The 15,955-nt window shown below is 44.4% G+C and overlaps 1 protein-coding gene across 1 annotated transcript in view; it reads right to left on the bottom strand.

Moving 5' to 3' along the window:
* Positions 1 to 3,375: 3,375 nt before the first annotated feature.
* Positions 3,376 to 15,955, bottom strand: part of chd1 (chromodomain helicase DNA binding protein 1) — a 30,268-nt gene continuing 17,688 nt past the window's right edge. The window contains exons 23-37 of the mRNA XM_080756311.1: positions 15,724 to 15,884; positions 15,078 to 15,119; positions 14,854 to 14,987; positions 14,100 to 14,238; positions 13,640 to 13,790; positions 13,192 to 13,314; positions 12,463 to 12,606; positions 11,180 to 11,452; positions 10,092 to 10,229; positions 8,855 to 9,033; positions 8,269 to 8,368; positions 7,468 to 7,519; positions 6,149 to 6,310; positions 5,977 to 6,079; positions 3,376 to 4,357 (exon numbers count right to left, since the gene is read on the bottom strand). Of these exons, the coding sequence (XP_080612437.1) occupies positions 4,039 to 4,357; positions 5,977 to 6,079; positions 6,149 to 6,310; positions 7,468 to 7,519; positions 8,269 to 8,368; positions 8,855 to 9,033; positions 10,092 to 10,229; positions 11,180 to 11,452; positions 12,463 to 12,606; positions 13,192 to 13,314; positions 13,640 to 13,790; positions 14,100 to 14,238; positions 14,854 to 14,987; positions 15,078 to 15,119; positions 15,724 to 15,884 (2,220 nt within the window). The 3' untranslated portion in view covers positions 3,376 to 4,038. The remainder of the gene's footprint in view (positions 4,358 to 5,976; positions 6,080 to 6,148; positions 6,311 to 7,467; positions 7,520 to 8,268; positions 8,369 to 8,854; positions 9,034 to 10,091; positions 10,230 to 11,179; positions 11,453 to 12,462; positions 12,607 to 13,191; positions 13,315 to 13,639; positions 13,791 to 14,099; positions 14,239 to 14,853; positions 14,988 to 15,077; positions 15,120 to 15,723; positions 15,885 to 15,955) is intronic.

Below are 15,955 nucleotides of genomic sequence, written 5' to 3'. Positions count from 1 at the left end.
TGATGATCATCAGGGATCTCTATCCCTGATGCTGTCACGAGGCATGACCATATATGGAGGCATGGGGTGACGGATTGACTGACGGGAAATGCAAGTTTCCAAATTCATAGTAAATGAGACCTGCAGGTCGCAATAAAATGAGACTAAACGGTTCCTCATTTTACTGATGACCCCCTAAAGACACATGGGGGTGCCTGGACCTCACTTTGAGAACCATTGACCTAGGAAACGGTTGACCTAAGGAAATTGCTGTGTTCACATTGGCAACTACAAAAGCTTCAACCAGTGACATGAAGATGCAGCTACAAAGCTATCGACATCCATTCAACCAGCGACATGAAAATGCAGCTACAAAGCTATCGACATCCATTCAACCAGCGACATGAAAATGCAGCTACAAAGCTATCGACATCCATTCAACCAGCGACATGAAGATGCAGCTACAAAGCTATCGACATCCATTCAACCAGCGACATGAAAATGCAGCTACAAAGCTATCGACATCCATTCAACCAGCGACATGAAAATGCAGCTACAAAGCTATCGACATCCATTCAACCAGCGACATGAAGATGCAGCTACAAAGCTATCGACATCCATTCAACCAGCGACATGAAGATGCAACAGATACAATCTTATTGGTGTTTTCACCACTTCTACTCACCTTCTCACGCCACACGATGGCTCTACTGGAAAGGAAATGGGCCTCTTTTCCTTATGGTGCATTTTTTATGTAGCGCCTTTATCCAAGGTGCTTTACATAGATTGTGCATTACATGCATTACATTCACCCATTCTCACACACAGTCATACACCGATGGCGGCGGAAACCATGCAAGCCTTGCAAGGCACCAACCAGCACACCAGGAGCAATTAGGGGTTCAGTGTCTTGCTCAAGGACACTTCGACACCAACTAGCCGGTTAGCCCGGGTTCAAACTGGCAACCTTGCGGTTTCCATCCGGCCACGGGCCACTCTACCCCCCCCCCCCCCCCCCCCCCTTCAAGGACAACTTTAGTTTTTTTCAACCAAGGTTCATGTTTTAGGTTAGAGAAAGTAAAAGATGAGTGTTAATTATTTTTAATTTGGTTTCTTTCGTTTTAGGGATTTTAGCTGTTTTTGACAGGGGTCGGAGGCATTCAAGCATGGGGCTAAATATGTATTAAATAATGTATGTATTATTTTACAAAATATTATGGCGATTTATTATTTACTATAGTCCTAATAAACCCCAGGAAATTACATCTGGCCACAGAAGATCACAGGATCTACTGAATGTAAAGGAGGCCTACTGGGGGGAAGCCACACTGTGTCATAGACTCAATATGCAGTTTGACACATTCAGTAGATCCCGTGATCTTTTGTGGCCAGATGTACATATACATACATATTTAGCCCCATGGAATGCCCCAGGCCCCGCCCCCCTGTCAGAAACAGCTAAAATCCCTAAAACGAAAGAAAGCAGCAAATGAAAAAAAACCTCATCTTTTACTTTCTCTAATAACCTAAAACATGAACCTTTGTTGAAAAAAACTAAAGTTGTCCTTTAATTACTTAATTCACAGGTCTTACCAATTATAAGACCGGTTTCAGTGGTTCTCTCTATATAAAAAATAAAATAAAAAAATGCAAGGACCCCCATAACTCTGACGGTACACATGGAACATTTGGTTCCATTTGTACACTCTGGAGTTATACACCAGTTAAGGGGCCATTTGGAACCCCCTCAGGGAACCATGATGGTCCCTGGACCACATATTGAGGCCCTCTGGTGTAGCAGTGTTTTCCAGTCAGCCAACATGCTCAATATTGGCACCCTCAATCAATGTTTGACCAGAATGTAACTTAACAATGGCTGCTGTGCATATAGGCCATTCCAGGTGGAAATACATTCTTTCCATCAGCCAATTCCCTGTTCTTTTTAAACCAGGCCTTAATATTTTTTCGCTCTGACTTACGGTTGACGATTTCAATAAGCGTATTGATCAACCCTTCCGACTGCAACAGATACATACACTATGCCGCTTCGTATCTTTCGTAGCTGCCTGGGCGAACGCAACTTCAGGAATATCTTCAAAAGTACGAAAACGGCTAGTAAATAAAATTATAAACTACCGGTAGTTTAGCGATATGAAAAGCCACTTCAGACTGTGTCATACAAGTGAGTACAGAGATTTGAGTTTAATGGCTTCATAAACAACCTGTATAAAACAATTACCTTAAAAATTCATGCATTTTTCAGTGTAAATTAACTTTGAAATATAGAGGAAAAATTCTATGTACAACAGTGTGTGTGTGTGTGTATGTGTGTGTGTGTGTACAACAGCCTGTAACAGCGGGCTTCACTCGACTGGGCTGTTGGTGACATGATAATACATGGCTGCATAGAACGATTTGGACATTATTGCCTACATAGAAACAAATAAAAAGTCAACGGGGGGAAAATAAAAGTTTTATGTAAGAAAAGAAAAATCTAGTTTATTCGAAATCTAGTGGGCATTTATATTTCGAACAACACTTGGATTTCCAGACTGAAATGTTCATTATTTAGAAATCACTTTCAGACATAATTATAACTGACAAAAGAAAAGAAATAACGCTAACATAACCGATGAGATTCCCCATTACCAAAAATAACAAAAAAAAGTTACATTCTGAATAGCATTATTATCATTAACAACTGTGGTACGAAAAAACTCTTTCATATAACTGCCCAAAAATGCCTGAGTTCGATGGGGGAGGGGGGGGTTATAGTAAAATCCGCCTGAGTGGAAAAATCACTGACTTCCTATATTACATTAATTTACAGTTTTTGCGTAATTTCATGGAAAGAGATCAGGTTGCTCACAAAAAACTAAAACAACGTTCCTTTTTTTACAGACTAAGACAGGAAATTAAATAATTCAAGCATGAGAGGTAAAAGAATTTTAAGAAACCAGATGAGAGAGCGAAGAGAGAAGCAGTGTAAACGAGGTACGTCCGTATGGCCAGCCTTGAAACCCTTTACATTTCAGCATAATTCATATATAATACGTCATCGACATAACACTTGCTCAAATCAAAACTCGAGAACCAAAGCGCGACGGGCGAGAGAGAGCGCCGTCGCGCACGGGATCCAGTGTTGTGGGAGGGGTGGGTGGGTGATGAGAACACCAAGACAGCACTCCCGGGTAATCGTATCCGTTAAGGAAAAAAAACGAAAAAGAAAAAATGTACACTTTATAAAAATAATCAAAGAAATTACGCCACATCCCGTGAACTTCTAAAGCACGATGCAGCTTATTTTTAAACTCTTAAGATACAAAAATATGCACTTTTCCGCTTTTGTTTTGATACCCCTAAACCCCCCGTCCCTCCCCACCGCCCCCTCTGCACGGTTCCCAGGATATGTTGCGCACCATTGGATTAATGTCGACCCCACTTCTACTGAGCTAGCAGATCATTGGATTAAAGTCGACCCCACTTCTACTGAGCTAGCAGAACGTCGCTGTCGGACGGAAACCTTCTCATCTCCGTATTTCGGCTTTTCTTTAGGGTTGTATTTCCGTGAATTAATTAATGCCCCCACTTCGTCGCACAAGTGAGCTTAGTAGATACCTCTATTCATGAAGTGAAAAGTGGCAAAAGTGTGTGTCTGGGTTTTCTTTTATAAATATTGAACCATTGAAAAGGTATTGACAAGAGCTTGTGACTAAATGATAACTACAGGTAACTTTCCTGACAAGTTAACAGGTTTTAATTTGGACATACAAGGTTTCCACCCGACAGACAACGTGAGAAACAGTGCTTTAGTACAACTCTGGTCTACAAGTTCCCCGTAAGGCATTTCCTGTGTTTCAATGTCTATGGCTACTACCACCGCCTGGGTCCAAAAAAAACCTAAGCCCCGCCTCTGGGGGCTGCGTCCAGACCCAAGCCCCGCCCTCTGGGGTGTGGGGCTGGGTCCAGATCTAAGCCCCACCCTGTGGGGGGGCTGGGTCCAGCTCTAAAGCCCCGCCCTCTGGTGTGTGGGGGGGTGGGGGCTCCGGATGCCTCCTGTTATGTCTTGCGGCTGCTCCAGATCTGCTCCGGTGTGCTCCGGTGGTCTGAGGAGTACTCGAAAGGCGAGCGTGAGTCGTAGGGCGAGGAGCGCTGCTGCTCCCGGGGCGAGCGAGGCCCGCCCCCGCCGGACCCCCGGTGCTCCGGGGGCCAGTCTGAGTGGTAGCGGTACGAGTCGCGGGGGCCCGGCGGCTTGTGGTAGTCCGACCCGGACCGGTGGTCTGAGTGGGAGTGCTCCTTGATGTCCCTGTCCGACCGGTGGTCTCTGCTGCTGGAGCGATGGTCATCCATTTTCCTGTGCTTACCATCACTGTAGTACCTGTGCAAGAAACAAGAGAAACTACCTTAAGATACATTTACATACTGTAGTATCTGTGTGATAATTTAGAAATAAGTTAAACTGCCTTTAGATACATTTGCCACATCCTCTGGAGGGACACATCTGTGACATTTCTGAGTGACAATTTTGGCATGTAGCAGACACTTTTAATCCAGACTCCAGAGCGATTTACAGAACACCACAAAGTAATACATCAAATGCATAGAAATAGTCATGTAGTAAACAAAGAACCTATCATCAGTCTAACAGTTGCAATAGAGTGTCGCAGTCCCGCCCCCTTTCATGACGACGACAGGCCCAGGAAATAATTCCCCATGCATTCTTCCCATAGATATTTCAAATAGTATTTATTTAAAGATCTGTAAGACTCAAACAAAGCCAAATCGGATCGTGACAAATAATGTCAATATTTTGGGCAGAACAAAATGATTACAAAGGAAGAAAAACAACAAAAAAGTGTACCCTGCCCTATTTTTCTTCTAATTATTTGTTCAGCCCAAAAAAAATGGTTTGTTGTCATCTGTCACGATCTGAGTTGGCTTTGTTCGATGCTTACAGATCTTTAAAAAAATACTTTTTGAAATGTCTATGGGAAAAATGCATAGGGAATTATTTCCTGGGCCTGTCGTCATGAAAGGGGGCAGGACTGCGATGGTCTATGGGGATCAATATAATAACCCATATAAAAAACGATGAGACCAAGGCACCCTAAAACATGATCATCAGGTATTTATATTATATAAGGAGGATTCTTTCTCCAAAGAAAAGTGTACAGTATTCGTTAAAATGTCGTTTTTATGAGGACACGAAGGAGAAAGGAAGCAGGCCAAATTCATTCTAATATGGCTGCTGTGCACAGAGCCTATAGAGCACTGAAGTCTGATGTCATTAGACATCCTACCCAGGTTGCTATTTTCCCCCCCCATTCTCAATTCCCATAGATGTTTTTAAAATCGCGTCAAATAAGAACTCATATGGATATGAAGACTATCAAATATGAGCCACCTCCCTGACAATATCACCAAGACAGTTTATTTTTGGACCACAATTCTTAGGAGATGATTCTAAGATGACCCGATGTTATTCTCCATAGAGACATTGGCCCGGTTACCCAAAGGACACATGGTGTAAGAGGTATGGTGTTGCACATGCTCAGATGCCCTCTAGGCCGCACACAGAAGCCTGTGAACATAGACATTTCGTGCATAGATGTGCCACGCAAGCCTCAGGCCTGGTATGGTAGGCCTCAGGTCTACCATTCTGAAATTGAATTTAATAATATTTGGACTGCTGGACTACTGTCAGCTGTCCAAATATTATTAAATTAAATTTCCTGAGGCCATTGCGTGGCACATCTATGCACGGAATGTCTATGTTCACATGCTTATGTGTGCGGCCTAGAGGGCATCTGAGCATGTGCAACAACATACCTCTTACACCATGTGTCCTTTGGGAAACCAGGCCATTACTTCTGCAACCCAGGGGTTGAGCGAGTGACGTCAGGACTTCAGTACACTATTGCCAATACCGATGCCGAATAATGAGCCAATAATATCCGTCAGGTTGTAATCACCGTTACGGACTCCTTTGAAGCTCACCTGTCCTGCCGTTCCCTGTCTCGGCTGTCAGGTCTGTAGTGGTCTCTCTCTCGGTGGTCTTTGCCGTTGCTGAACGACGAGTAGGGTCTTTTCCTGCTGTCTCCTGCCCCTGCCCCTCCCACACCCCCTCCTCCTCCTCCTCCTCCTCCTCCTCCTCCTCCTCCCCCGCCACCCCCTGGGTTCCTGCGAGGCTCCGAGCCGTGGCGGTCCTTCCCTCCGCCGCCGGGGGGGCCGCCATGCTCGTTGTAGCGAGACGGCGGTTGGTGGCGCTCCGAGCTGTAGCTGTCCCTGCTGCTGTCGTCCTGATGGGAGCTGTCCTTTAACCGCTCGATGTCTGAGGACAGCGGGGGGGTGGGGGGGTGGTCGTTTTTTACTTTTACATACCGTACAAATTAGGGCTGCGATATGCGATAAAATAGTTGAATATTGTGATGATAATATGAAAACGAAACTGTAGCGGTCAGGCAGAAACCTCTTATCTCCAGATCTTTACTTTGAAATGTTTTTTTTCTGAAAATTAACACCCTGCTTGATCCCCATCATGATGTCATTGGTAGGCAGGTTTCTGAACCTGCCTACAGCAACGATATTCTCTATACAACGATATTCTATACAATATTCTATACAGCAACAACATTCTATAAAACAATATTCTAAAACAGCCACAATATTCTAATACAGCCACGATATTCAATACAGCGATATTCTATGAAACGATATTCTATACAGCATCAATATTCTAATTAGGGTTGTCCCGTATTGTGTTTATAGCAGACTCCTCACTCAAATGTGCACTTTTTGGGCAACTCGAAAGCAAACTCCACATGCCCCAACACTTTATTTACCTGCCATAGTGTCAACCCCTTATGGCCCCTACGCACTGTAGGAGTTTTAAAGTTGTCGGCGAGTCATCAGATCATTATGTATTTCACACTACAGGAGACTTGTCATTATATCGTCGTGACTTTCACACTTAATGATTGGTCGCCGACTAGGCATCACACACTGCAAGAGTTCACCAAGATGCGATCCAGACCCGATACATATAGGCTACATCATTTGTTTTTTATTCCAATTCATTTTGACATCTCACGCACGTGCAGGATGCCGTGATGCAAGTGCGAGACCGACACAGGACGCCTCTCTCTCTCCCCGTGCATGCCACACACAGGAATAGCTACAAGGCGAAATGTTTGAGACAGCGTGTAGCGGTCGGGAAGCCTTTCACACACAGCGAGCAAAACCTCGCGATCAAAGCCCGATCTTATGTCAGATAGGGAGTTTTGTCGGCGAGCGCCAAAAAGGTCCCCAACAGCATAATCGGAGCAAATACCGAGCCATTACCCCTGTGTTACGATATGACAAATAAGGGCAGACACCAATACCTTTTCGATACAGTATCGGGACATCTCTAATTCTAATACAGCAACGAGTGTGAACATTAGAGACATAGGCCATGTGGAGAAGCGTTTAAGAGGGGTCTGGTCGTACCTGCATTTTTGCAGACTTGGGTGTTCATGGAGCTTGCATTCTGGTCCGCTGCCTACAGGAACACAAAAGACATTATTTTTAATAAAAGCTGGGCTGGTCAACCAGTGTTTCACACCCTTGGGTCCGGGATTAGGGGCGCCAAAGATCTTATCTGTTTGCAGGTAGTCCAGAATGTTGTCATTATATCAGAATCAGTCTTTGTCATATCACATTACAAGTAACGTGGATGAAATTATTGGTTATGCAGGCTCATCATTGCAGTTAAAAGAAGAGCATAAAGTGCGTAGTACATATGACTTATATACATGATACAATGTGAGTGCATAATAAAAACATCACATCCGTGTGAGGTGAGTGGTGCAACTCCGTGTGGGGGAGCCCGGGGGGGTCCCAGAACTTCTAGACCCACAGGAATGCGCCCAGGGTGTCGGCCCGGTTCTGGCGAGCCGCCAGTGTCCGAAACGGTCGAGAAATGTTACCGTGTGTGGGAATCCCCACACGGAGTTGCACCACTCACTTCACATGGGTGTGATTTTTGCTATTCGTCAGTAATCTCTCAAGACGGATTCAGAGCTCCGCAGCTGAATCTGTCGGCATGTCCCGGTTACGTGTAGAGCAGTTGTTAGGAATGAAAACAGACGCAACCCCGGAAGAGGAGGGCTGAAGGATCCGGTCACTACATGAATTCAAAGGAATCATTTTAGCCGATGAGTGTGTGTGTGTGTGTGTGTGTGTGTGTGTGTGAAAACACAGTGATTTCATTACAGTTCATCAACTCTCCAGTGTTTTGTGTTTGCGTACCTGTGCGCTCTCTTGCCGTTTCTTGATAGCGTGCTTGTACAGCTTATGCAGCTTCCTGGCATCGAACTCTGTGAATTTCGAGACGAATATCCAGAGGTTTCTGTGAAAGACAAGGCCCTGCACGTTGAGTCGACAAAACTCTTGGAATCTTTTGTAAGACGGCTGTTCATGGGTGTCAAACGTTGGCCTCACAGTTCAGTACTTCGAGGACAATTTGTCTTTTGGAACGATACCATTTTGTAAACCACATTCTTTAAGAATGAGTTTCAGTAGGGCTCAAAGATGAAACACAACAAAACATATTGAATACTGTTCAGTAGAAACCTTGTATGAAAATAACCTGTGTTCCAATGTATATATAGTATACATTGGGACACAGTTTTTCAATTTCAATTTAGTCACAAGCTCTTGTTAATACTTTTCATTGGTTCAATATTGATAAATTCCAGATACTTAACCACATTCAAAATCTTTTGTAAATAGAGACAAACAGACAATCTACTTGTAGCTTGTAGATATTTGTCTGTATATCGACGTAAGGTCTTAATTTATGAAGACAGCCAATATGTTGTTCTAAGGTACGTACTTCCTCCACTGTTTGATCTGCTCGGGGTTGGTGTACTCCTTCAGACACTCCGTGATGTGGTCTCCTATCTTGATGAGACACTGCCGCGTGTGCTCCAGCTGCTCTCGCTCCGACAAGCCTTTCTCTGGCCTGTCCAGCTGCTTCAGGGCCGCTTTGACCGGACGCATGCGCTCCTTACACTGGAAGCACAATGCATAACACCGTTAGAGTTTAACAGGACGCAGGGGCACAATCGGTAGCACTGTCGGCTCACAGCTAGAAGGTCCTGGGTTTCATTCCCTGGGGACGCTGGGGCTGTGTTCTCCCCTCCACGTCATCAGTGCCCATACGGTATGGGCACTGATGAGTGATGATGCGGAAGAGAGAACATGGGTTAGGGGAACAAAAAACATGGAGTAATCCTGGTCTCTAAACTGCCTCCCCCTAGCCAGCCGGGGGCACCTGATGGATGGGAAAGGAACTGGTTGGAGTAACATGTTCCTTCCATGCGCTACAATGAATAACACGGGTAGGGTTTACCGGACACATGCACTCCTTATTAGGGGTGGAGATCTCCAGGTACCTGGCAATTCGATTCAGATTCACCTCATGTATCGTCTTCGTGATTACCGTATGTTGTTTTGTACTTCATGGTTGTGTGTGGTGTGGTGTGTGTGCGCGTGTGTGTGTTTTGTTTTGCCCGATCTCACCCAAGCATGGTAAAATAGTACGGATTGGCAATCTGTATACATACCGTGTACTACTACTGTTTTGACCGCAACGGAGGCGTGAATTTAACTAGTATAGTATGTATGGAATTGCCAATCCGTGCTTTTTCACCGTGTTTGTGTGAGATCGGGTTTGACATTATTTATGATTGGATTGTTATTGGGTTACAACTCGGACAGGGGTGCAAGTTGGTTCTACCAAACTTCGCAACACTCGACGTGGCAACTTGCGCACTCGGTGGTGTCTCTTGTGGCTCAGGTTCGGTAGAGACGGCGCCCCTCCGTCACAGTCTATGGGGAGGATTTCAGTGTAATATGTACAGATTAGGGGGTTTTCTAGGCGCTTATGTACGAAAATGCCAATTCTGTGCCATTTCACCACATTTGGGTGAAAACAGGTTTTTTTAACAGATGTGAAGACAAATATCCCTTCGGGGAACACAAAGTAATTAATATAATTATTGTTATTTATCATAATTATTTCTATTGTTATACTTAAACACAGTGATTTTCCTGTGTTGGGTACGCACCACGCTGAAGGTCTTCTGGTCGAGTTCCTCAGATTCTTCAGAAACGGCAGAGTTCTCACCCACAGCGCTGACGAGGACCGGTGGCCCGTCGCCCGACCCCTTCTTGGCTTTGTCTCGCGGGTCAGACTTGGCTTCCATCTGGCAGAGAAACACACTGGACAGTCAGCTCTCATTCAAAGCACACATTACAGCGGCCACTCGATCCTGTAGGTTTACACTATATAACATTCGATTAATTAGATCCTTCCTCACCCAGGAGTCAGCCCAGCTCCCCAGTCATATCAAAACTTGACTATTGTTAACTATCTCCTTACTGGCTTACCGGCATTCACACTTACAATAAACCTCTCCAATTGATCCAGAATGCCGCAGCTCGCTTGGTCTTCAATCAGCCAAGATTCAAAACTCTGATGCTGGCCTTCAAAGCAACCAACAAAGGTGTGGCACGCCATATCTTGCAAGTCTGATCGGACCCTACAAACCCTCCCGCTCGCTCATGTTGCCAGTACCATCCACAGGCAAAGCATTAGTCTGTACCCCCATGTAGCAGTCCAAAAAATGTTATTTGAAGAGGAAAACAAAAGTAAAACGATGGAGAAGAACAGTCAGAGACTGACACTGGAGTGAGCTGCCTCAAATCCCGACACACATTCTACTAACAATCAGTGCCGAGATTTCTTTCAAAATAGAAGCTCTGGGTGCCGGGAAGATATGGACGCTTTTACTCTGTACATTTTGACTAAAATCGGTGAATTTTCTTTATCTACAGAAGAAATATGAAGCCAAAGAAAAAAATGTGCTGCATGTATTGTATTACAATATGGTTACCGTATTTTAAATCAAAATACAGTTATTAATTTCGTAATCTCAGTGATGCTTTTTTTCCCCCTGGGACTGTATACATTCACTTTGGGACGGTGTCACGGTTCAAACTGTATTTTTGGACGTTCCTTGGGACGTTAGTCTGGAGCCCTGCCCCACCAAAGAGTAAAATAATGATTAATGTGGTTAATGGTTAAGATGAGACACAGATGCGTTCCAGGTCTTATAATGGGTTGAAAGCCGTAGCAGTGTGGCGGTGTTATCACCTTGTCGAACACATCGTCTTGTTTATTGAAGGCGGGCAGCTCGGGAGGCTTGGCGTCTCTCCTCTCCTTGGCCTCCTTCCTCTCCTTGGTGTCATCTTTCTCCTTCTTCTTCACCTCCCTCTCCTTGGGCTCCCTGTCGTCCTGCGGCGCCGGCGAGGCGGCCGAGTCCTCATCGCCGTCGCGCTCCTCCTCGTCCTCCCGCTCGGCCGGAGGACGCTCCGCACCCCCCCGCGCCCTTCTGGGCGGCAGCCTGACCGGTGGTGTCGCCACCTCCTGGGCAGGGGGAGAAACAATGCGGTGGCTCAGGGGTAGAGAGGCTGGATGGAAACCGCAAGGTTGCCAGTTCGAACCCGGGCTCCCCCAGAGTTGCTGTCGAAGTGTCCTTGAGCAAGACACTGAACCCCTAATTGCTCCAGATGTGCTGGTTGGTGCCTTGCATGGTTTCCGCCGCCATCGGTGTATGAATGTGTGTGTGTGTCTGTAAAGCGCCTTGGATAAAGGCGCTATATAAATGCACCATTTGCCATTTATATATAAATGCACCATTTACCATTAGTGGTGTAAATTAAGTCTATATTTAATCACTTCTATATATTATTATTCTTTTTTGTTAAAAATTGTTTAAAAAAAAAAATGGGACAAAAAGAAAGAAATAGCAGATCTACACGCTCAAAATGTGATATGAGCTTATAGACATTATATTTATCGCTGTTTTTGCATGACACCGTTGTACGACAAAGTATAAAACCGTGCTGGTTGTGGTAAATCACAATAATGAAAATGAATACAAATTCAATTAAAGTATTTTGTGTCGATTTGTTGATATTTATGCATCCCCTAAAATAAATACATTTAAAAAAAAGTAGTCGATTGTATAATTGCTGAGAAAATAATTGATAGTTGCGGCCCTGAAAAAGTTGTACAAAACGTGTCCAAGCAGCCAAAAAAATAAAGTTGTTCTCCTGCTATGCCACAAAAATCATCATCATCGTCATAAAGAAGTATGAATCTCTACTCTTTCACAACCGCAAGAGCAGACATTGTGTGACCTGTGCTTGTCCATTCAAACTGTTAACCCATTTGGGCCTGACCTCGAAACCTTTTCTGAAATAAATATTTTCAGGATTTTTCAAAAATAGCAGACCTACAAGTACAGTAGATCTGCTATTTTTCAATAGCTAAATTATAACATAATGTTTAAAACACCAAAAGGGGTTCCCGCCCAAAATGGGTTAATAAAGCATTCAATCAATCACAACAGCGCACTCTGTCATTCAACGTACCTTTTCTTCCTCCACATCCTCCTCCTCCTCTGACCTCTTGTCGGAGACCGTGTCCGACGACGGACTCTTGGTCACCTCGTCCGTCTTGGTGGGTTTCGCCGTTTTGGTCTTCTTGCTGCGCGGCTTCCGCTTCCGTGAACTCACCTGAGAGAAAACACACACACACACACACACACACACACACACACACACACACACACACACAATCAATATTTGTCACATTACAGGTAATATGAACAGGGTGAAATTGTTGATCGTGCAGAGACCCATCATTGCAGTGAGAAGACAATAGAATATGAGCATAAAGGGAAAGAGGAGAGGAGACATGTAAAAGAGCATGATATGGAATTGGAACTGACCTTCATAATAAGTTAAGCATGTATCTAAAGTGCATTAGTAAAATAAGAGACATGTATGCGTTTTATTTGCAAGGACTCCAATAACTGAGTGTGCGAATGGAACCAAATTAACCGGGTTTATTTTTTTCCCATTTTAAGACTTATGGTCATTCAAGGCTAGCTCTAAATTTGGTTTAAATTCTGGTAATATTATTGTCCGCTCATGTCCGTGGCAAAAATATATTTTTTACAGAAATATCCACTACAAGGCAAGCCAGCATGACTGTGAACAGTCCTTGCTCGTCTCCGAGGCTCCTTCTTGGCAAAGGTACGCGTACCATAGGTTGAGAATCACTCCTCTAGATATATTAGAACTCTATGGTGTACTCACAGTCCCTGCTTGTCTCTGAGCCTCCTTCTTGGCCAGGTCTCTGCTCAGTAACTTGATGAGGTAGTCTGCTCTGGTCTGAAGCTGCTTGGCTTGAGGCTTCTTGTCCGGGTCGTCCGGCAGGAGCTGAGGAGAAACACGACACCAAACACATTATAAACGGTCTGTCCAGCTCTTCAGTCAACAGAAATAAAAAGTTTTCAGTTCGGGTGCCAATCAGGAGAGAGAAGTAAAATGGTAAATTTATATAGCGCTTTTTATCCAAAGCGCTTTACATAGATTGTGCATTACATTCACCGATGGCGGAGGAAACCATGCAAGGCACCAATCTGCACATTGGGAGCAATGTACAGATTGCAATGTCCATTCCCTGTAAACTAACGGCATTGGACATACAACAAGGTGTCCACCCGTCAGCATGGTTCTACAAACAGCGGAGCTCCATTCAGACCTTGTGTGTGAGGTTGAGGTCAGGGTCCATCTTGATCATCTCCCAGCTGCCGTAGCCGTACTCGTAGATTCCTATCAGTAGACTGGAGTCGTCCTCCTTGCCCCAGTCGATGTCAAAGTGGGCCGCCTTGGAGTGGCAGGGAATCATGTACCTGAGAGAACAGAACCAACCACAACACGTTTAACACGCTAGTTCCATTACGGGGTTTACACTTTCTTTGTTTTTTTACCAGTGAACCATTCCATAATTTATTCTACCTCTCATTTCCATGACTGCCAGAGAGCGGTTTTTCAAACTGCATAATGTCCCACAAATCCAAATAATGTGATTGATGACATATATTATACTTTCACATATTCACAGACATTGAGTTTTTTCGGGTCAAACAAGGAAATCACGTGACGTTGATCCCCTCACTCATACTAGGACACGACGTATGTGTAGTCAGAAGAATAGTTACCTCTTCCTCTCGTCGGGGTCAGAAGGGATAGCTTTATGCAGCGGAGCCAGCTCCTCCTCATGAGAAATCACCAGCTTGGCGTTCACCTGCACCCCCGAAATCCTGAAGGTGGGACCTTTCACCTTGCCTCGTCGACCTCCTGGAGAGAAAGATTGGGCAAAAAAAAATTAACAATCTTTTGAAATGACAATAGACAACAACATGTAGACCCATGAAAATTGGTCGGTGACACACAGTGGTTAACAGTGCTCTACAGCAGTTTCCCAAATGTTTTAGCCTATGACCAAAAAGAGAAGTTAGATGTTTGTCCGGGAGACAAACTAGTGAACATAGCAGATCTACAAGCTCACAACGCGCACTACTTCTTAAACATTTTATTTCTAATTTATGAAATTTCTTTGATATCTTTATGAAATGAATGGGAAAAAAATAATTGAAATTCATGATTTTCTTTTAGCTTTTTTGGAAATGTAAAAACAAAACGTAGGAAACAAAGGGACCCATAAAAATGTGTCGGTGACCCACTTAACCCATTTTGGGCGGGAACCCCTTTTGGTGTTACCATTATGTTTTTATTTTTTATTTTAGAAAAATCAAAGAACGACTGACATAGAAACATAGCTTTTTCAGAAAACTGTCAGGATGTAGAAGATATTTTTAGAATCTGATCTCAGTTCAGAATGGGTTAATGGGTCCCGACCAACCGTTTGTGAACCAATGCTAGTCTACAGTGTGTGAAGGTGTTTTCACTGACCCGACGTCTTCTCGGCGCCACAGGGGTTTTCCCGCAGCGTCCTCAAGCAGCCGTTATGAACCGTCTCCGCCAGCCGCTTCAAGTCGTGCTCCGACTTGTCCACCAGCTCCGCGTCGCGTGCAATGGCGTCCAACCTGAGACACAAAAGGGGAGAGACCCTTAGCACCGTATTATAGGCAAGCGGAAATGCGTGAGATTATTACCATTTGGTTGTCAGGACTTACCGTTCAAGAGGCCCGCCGAACTTCTTGTAGCTTTTCACAAATCTGTTGAGAGATCCAGGAATATTAATGACAAAGACGCAAAACATAGAGAGAAGTGTGTATTGGGGAAATAATTCAAAAGCAAATGACAATTAAAAGTTCCAGTCTGTGATTAGGAAATAATAGTTTCCTAAACAAGGGGTTCTCAATGATTTTGGCTGGGGACCCCCGGAAATGCTTTGGCCAGGTCTCCTGTACAATGAAACCAAATGGACCCGTTAAGGATCCATTTGGTTTCTCCAGTTAAAAATCTATAAGGGTCCATTTGGTTACCAACTCTCCGTCATTTAGCTGGGGACCACCTGGAACCCCATCAAGGACCAATGGTGGTCCCCAGAAGTAAGGGATGGGCTGCAAAAGGCAGCCATAGTCCAGACACGAAAATAAAATCATTCATTCATTCAGCCAACTAGTTTGCAGAATCAGACCTTTGCTTTTATGAACTATCCAAGACCATTAAGGGTTCTGAACAATTCTATCACTAGTTTGACCAATTGTTGTGCGCTTATAAGTTGGCTATTTCTGGTGCATGACACCGGTACACAAAGTTAAAGACATGTTGGCCTCTATAGTCGTGGCGACTGAGGAAACTTGAATGAAAGAGTACCTTCGGATCTCAGCGTCGCTGAAGCCCTTGATGTTTTCTCGTGGGATGGTACGTGGCCTTCCTCGCTTTTTGGGCCTCTTGCGGTCGGAAATGGAGTCACTATCTGACCCCGAGTACCGCCTGTTCCTGCTCCGCCTGCCCTCGTTCCCGTTAAAGCTTATCTGTGGAAGGAAAACGCCATCAATATGGAGTCCCATCAATAGCAATCACGACATCAGTTAATGTTCAGACG

Source organism: Protomyctophum bolini (genome assembly GCF_963924005.1).
Source record: "Protomyctophum bolini genome assembly, chromosome: 22".
Taxonomy (NCBI): Eukaryota; Metazoa; Chordata; class Actinopteri; order Myctophiformes; family Myctophidae; genus Protomyctophum; species Protomyctophum bolini.
This window is presented reverse-complemented; position numbering and strand designations above follow the sequence as displayed.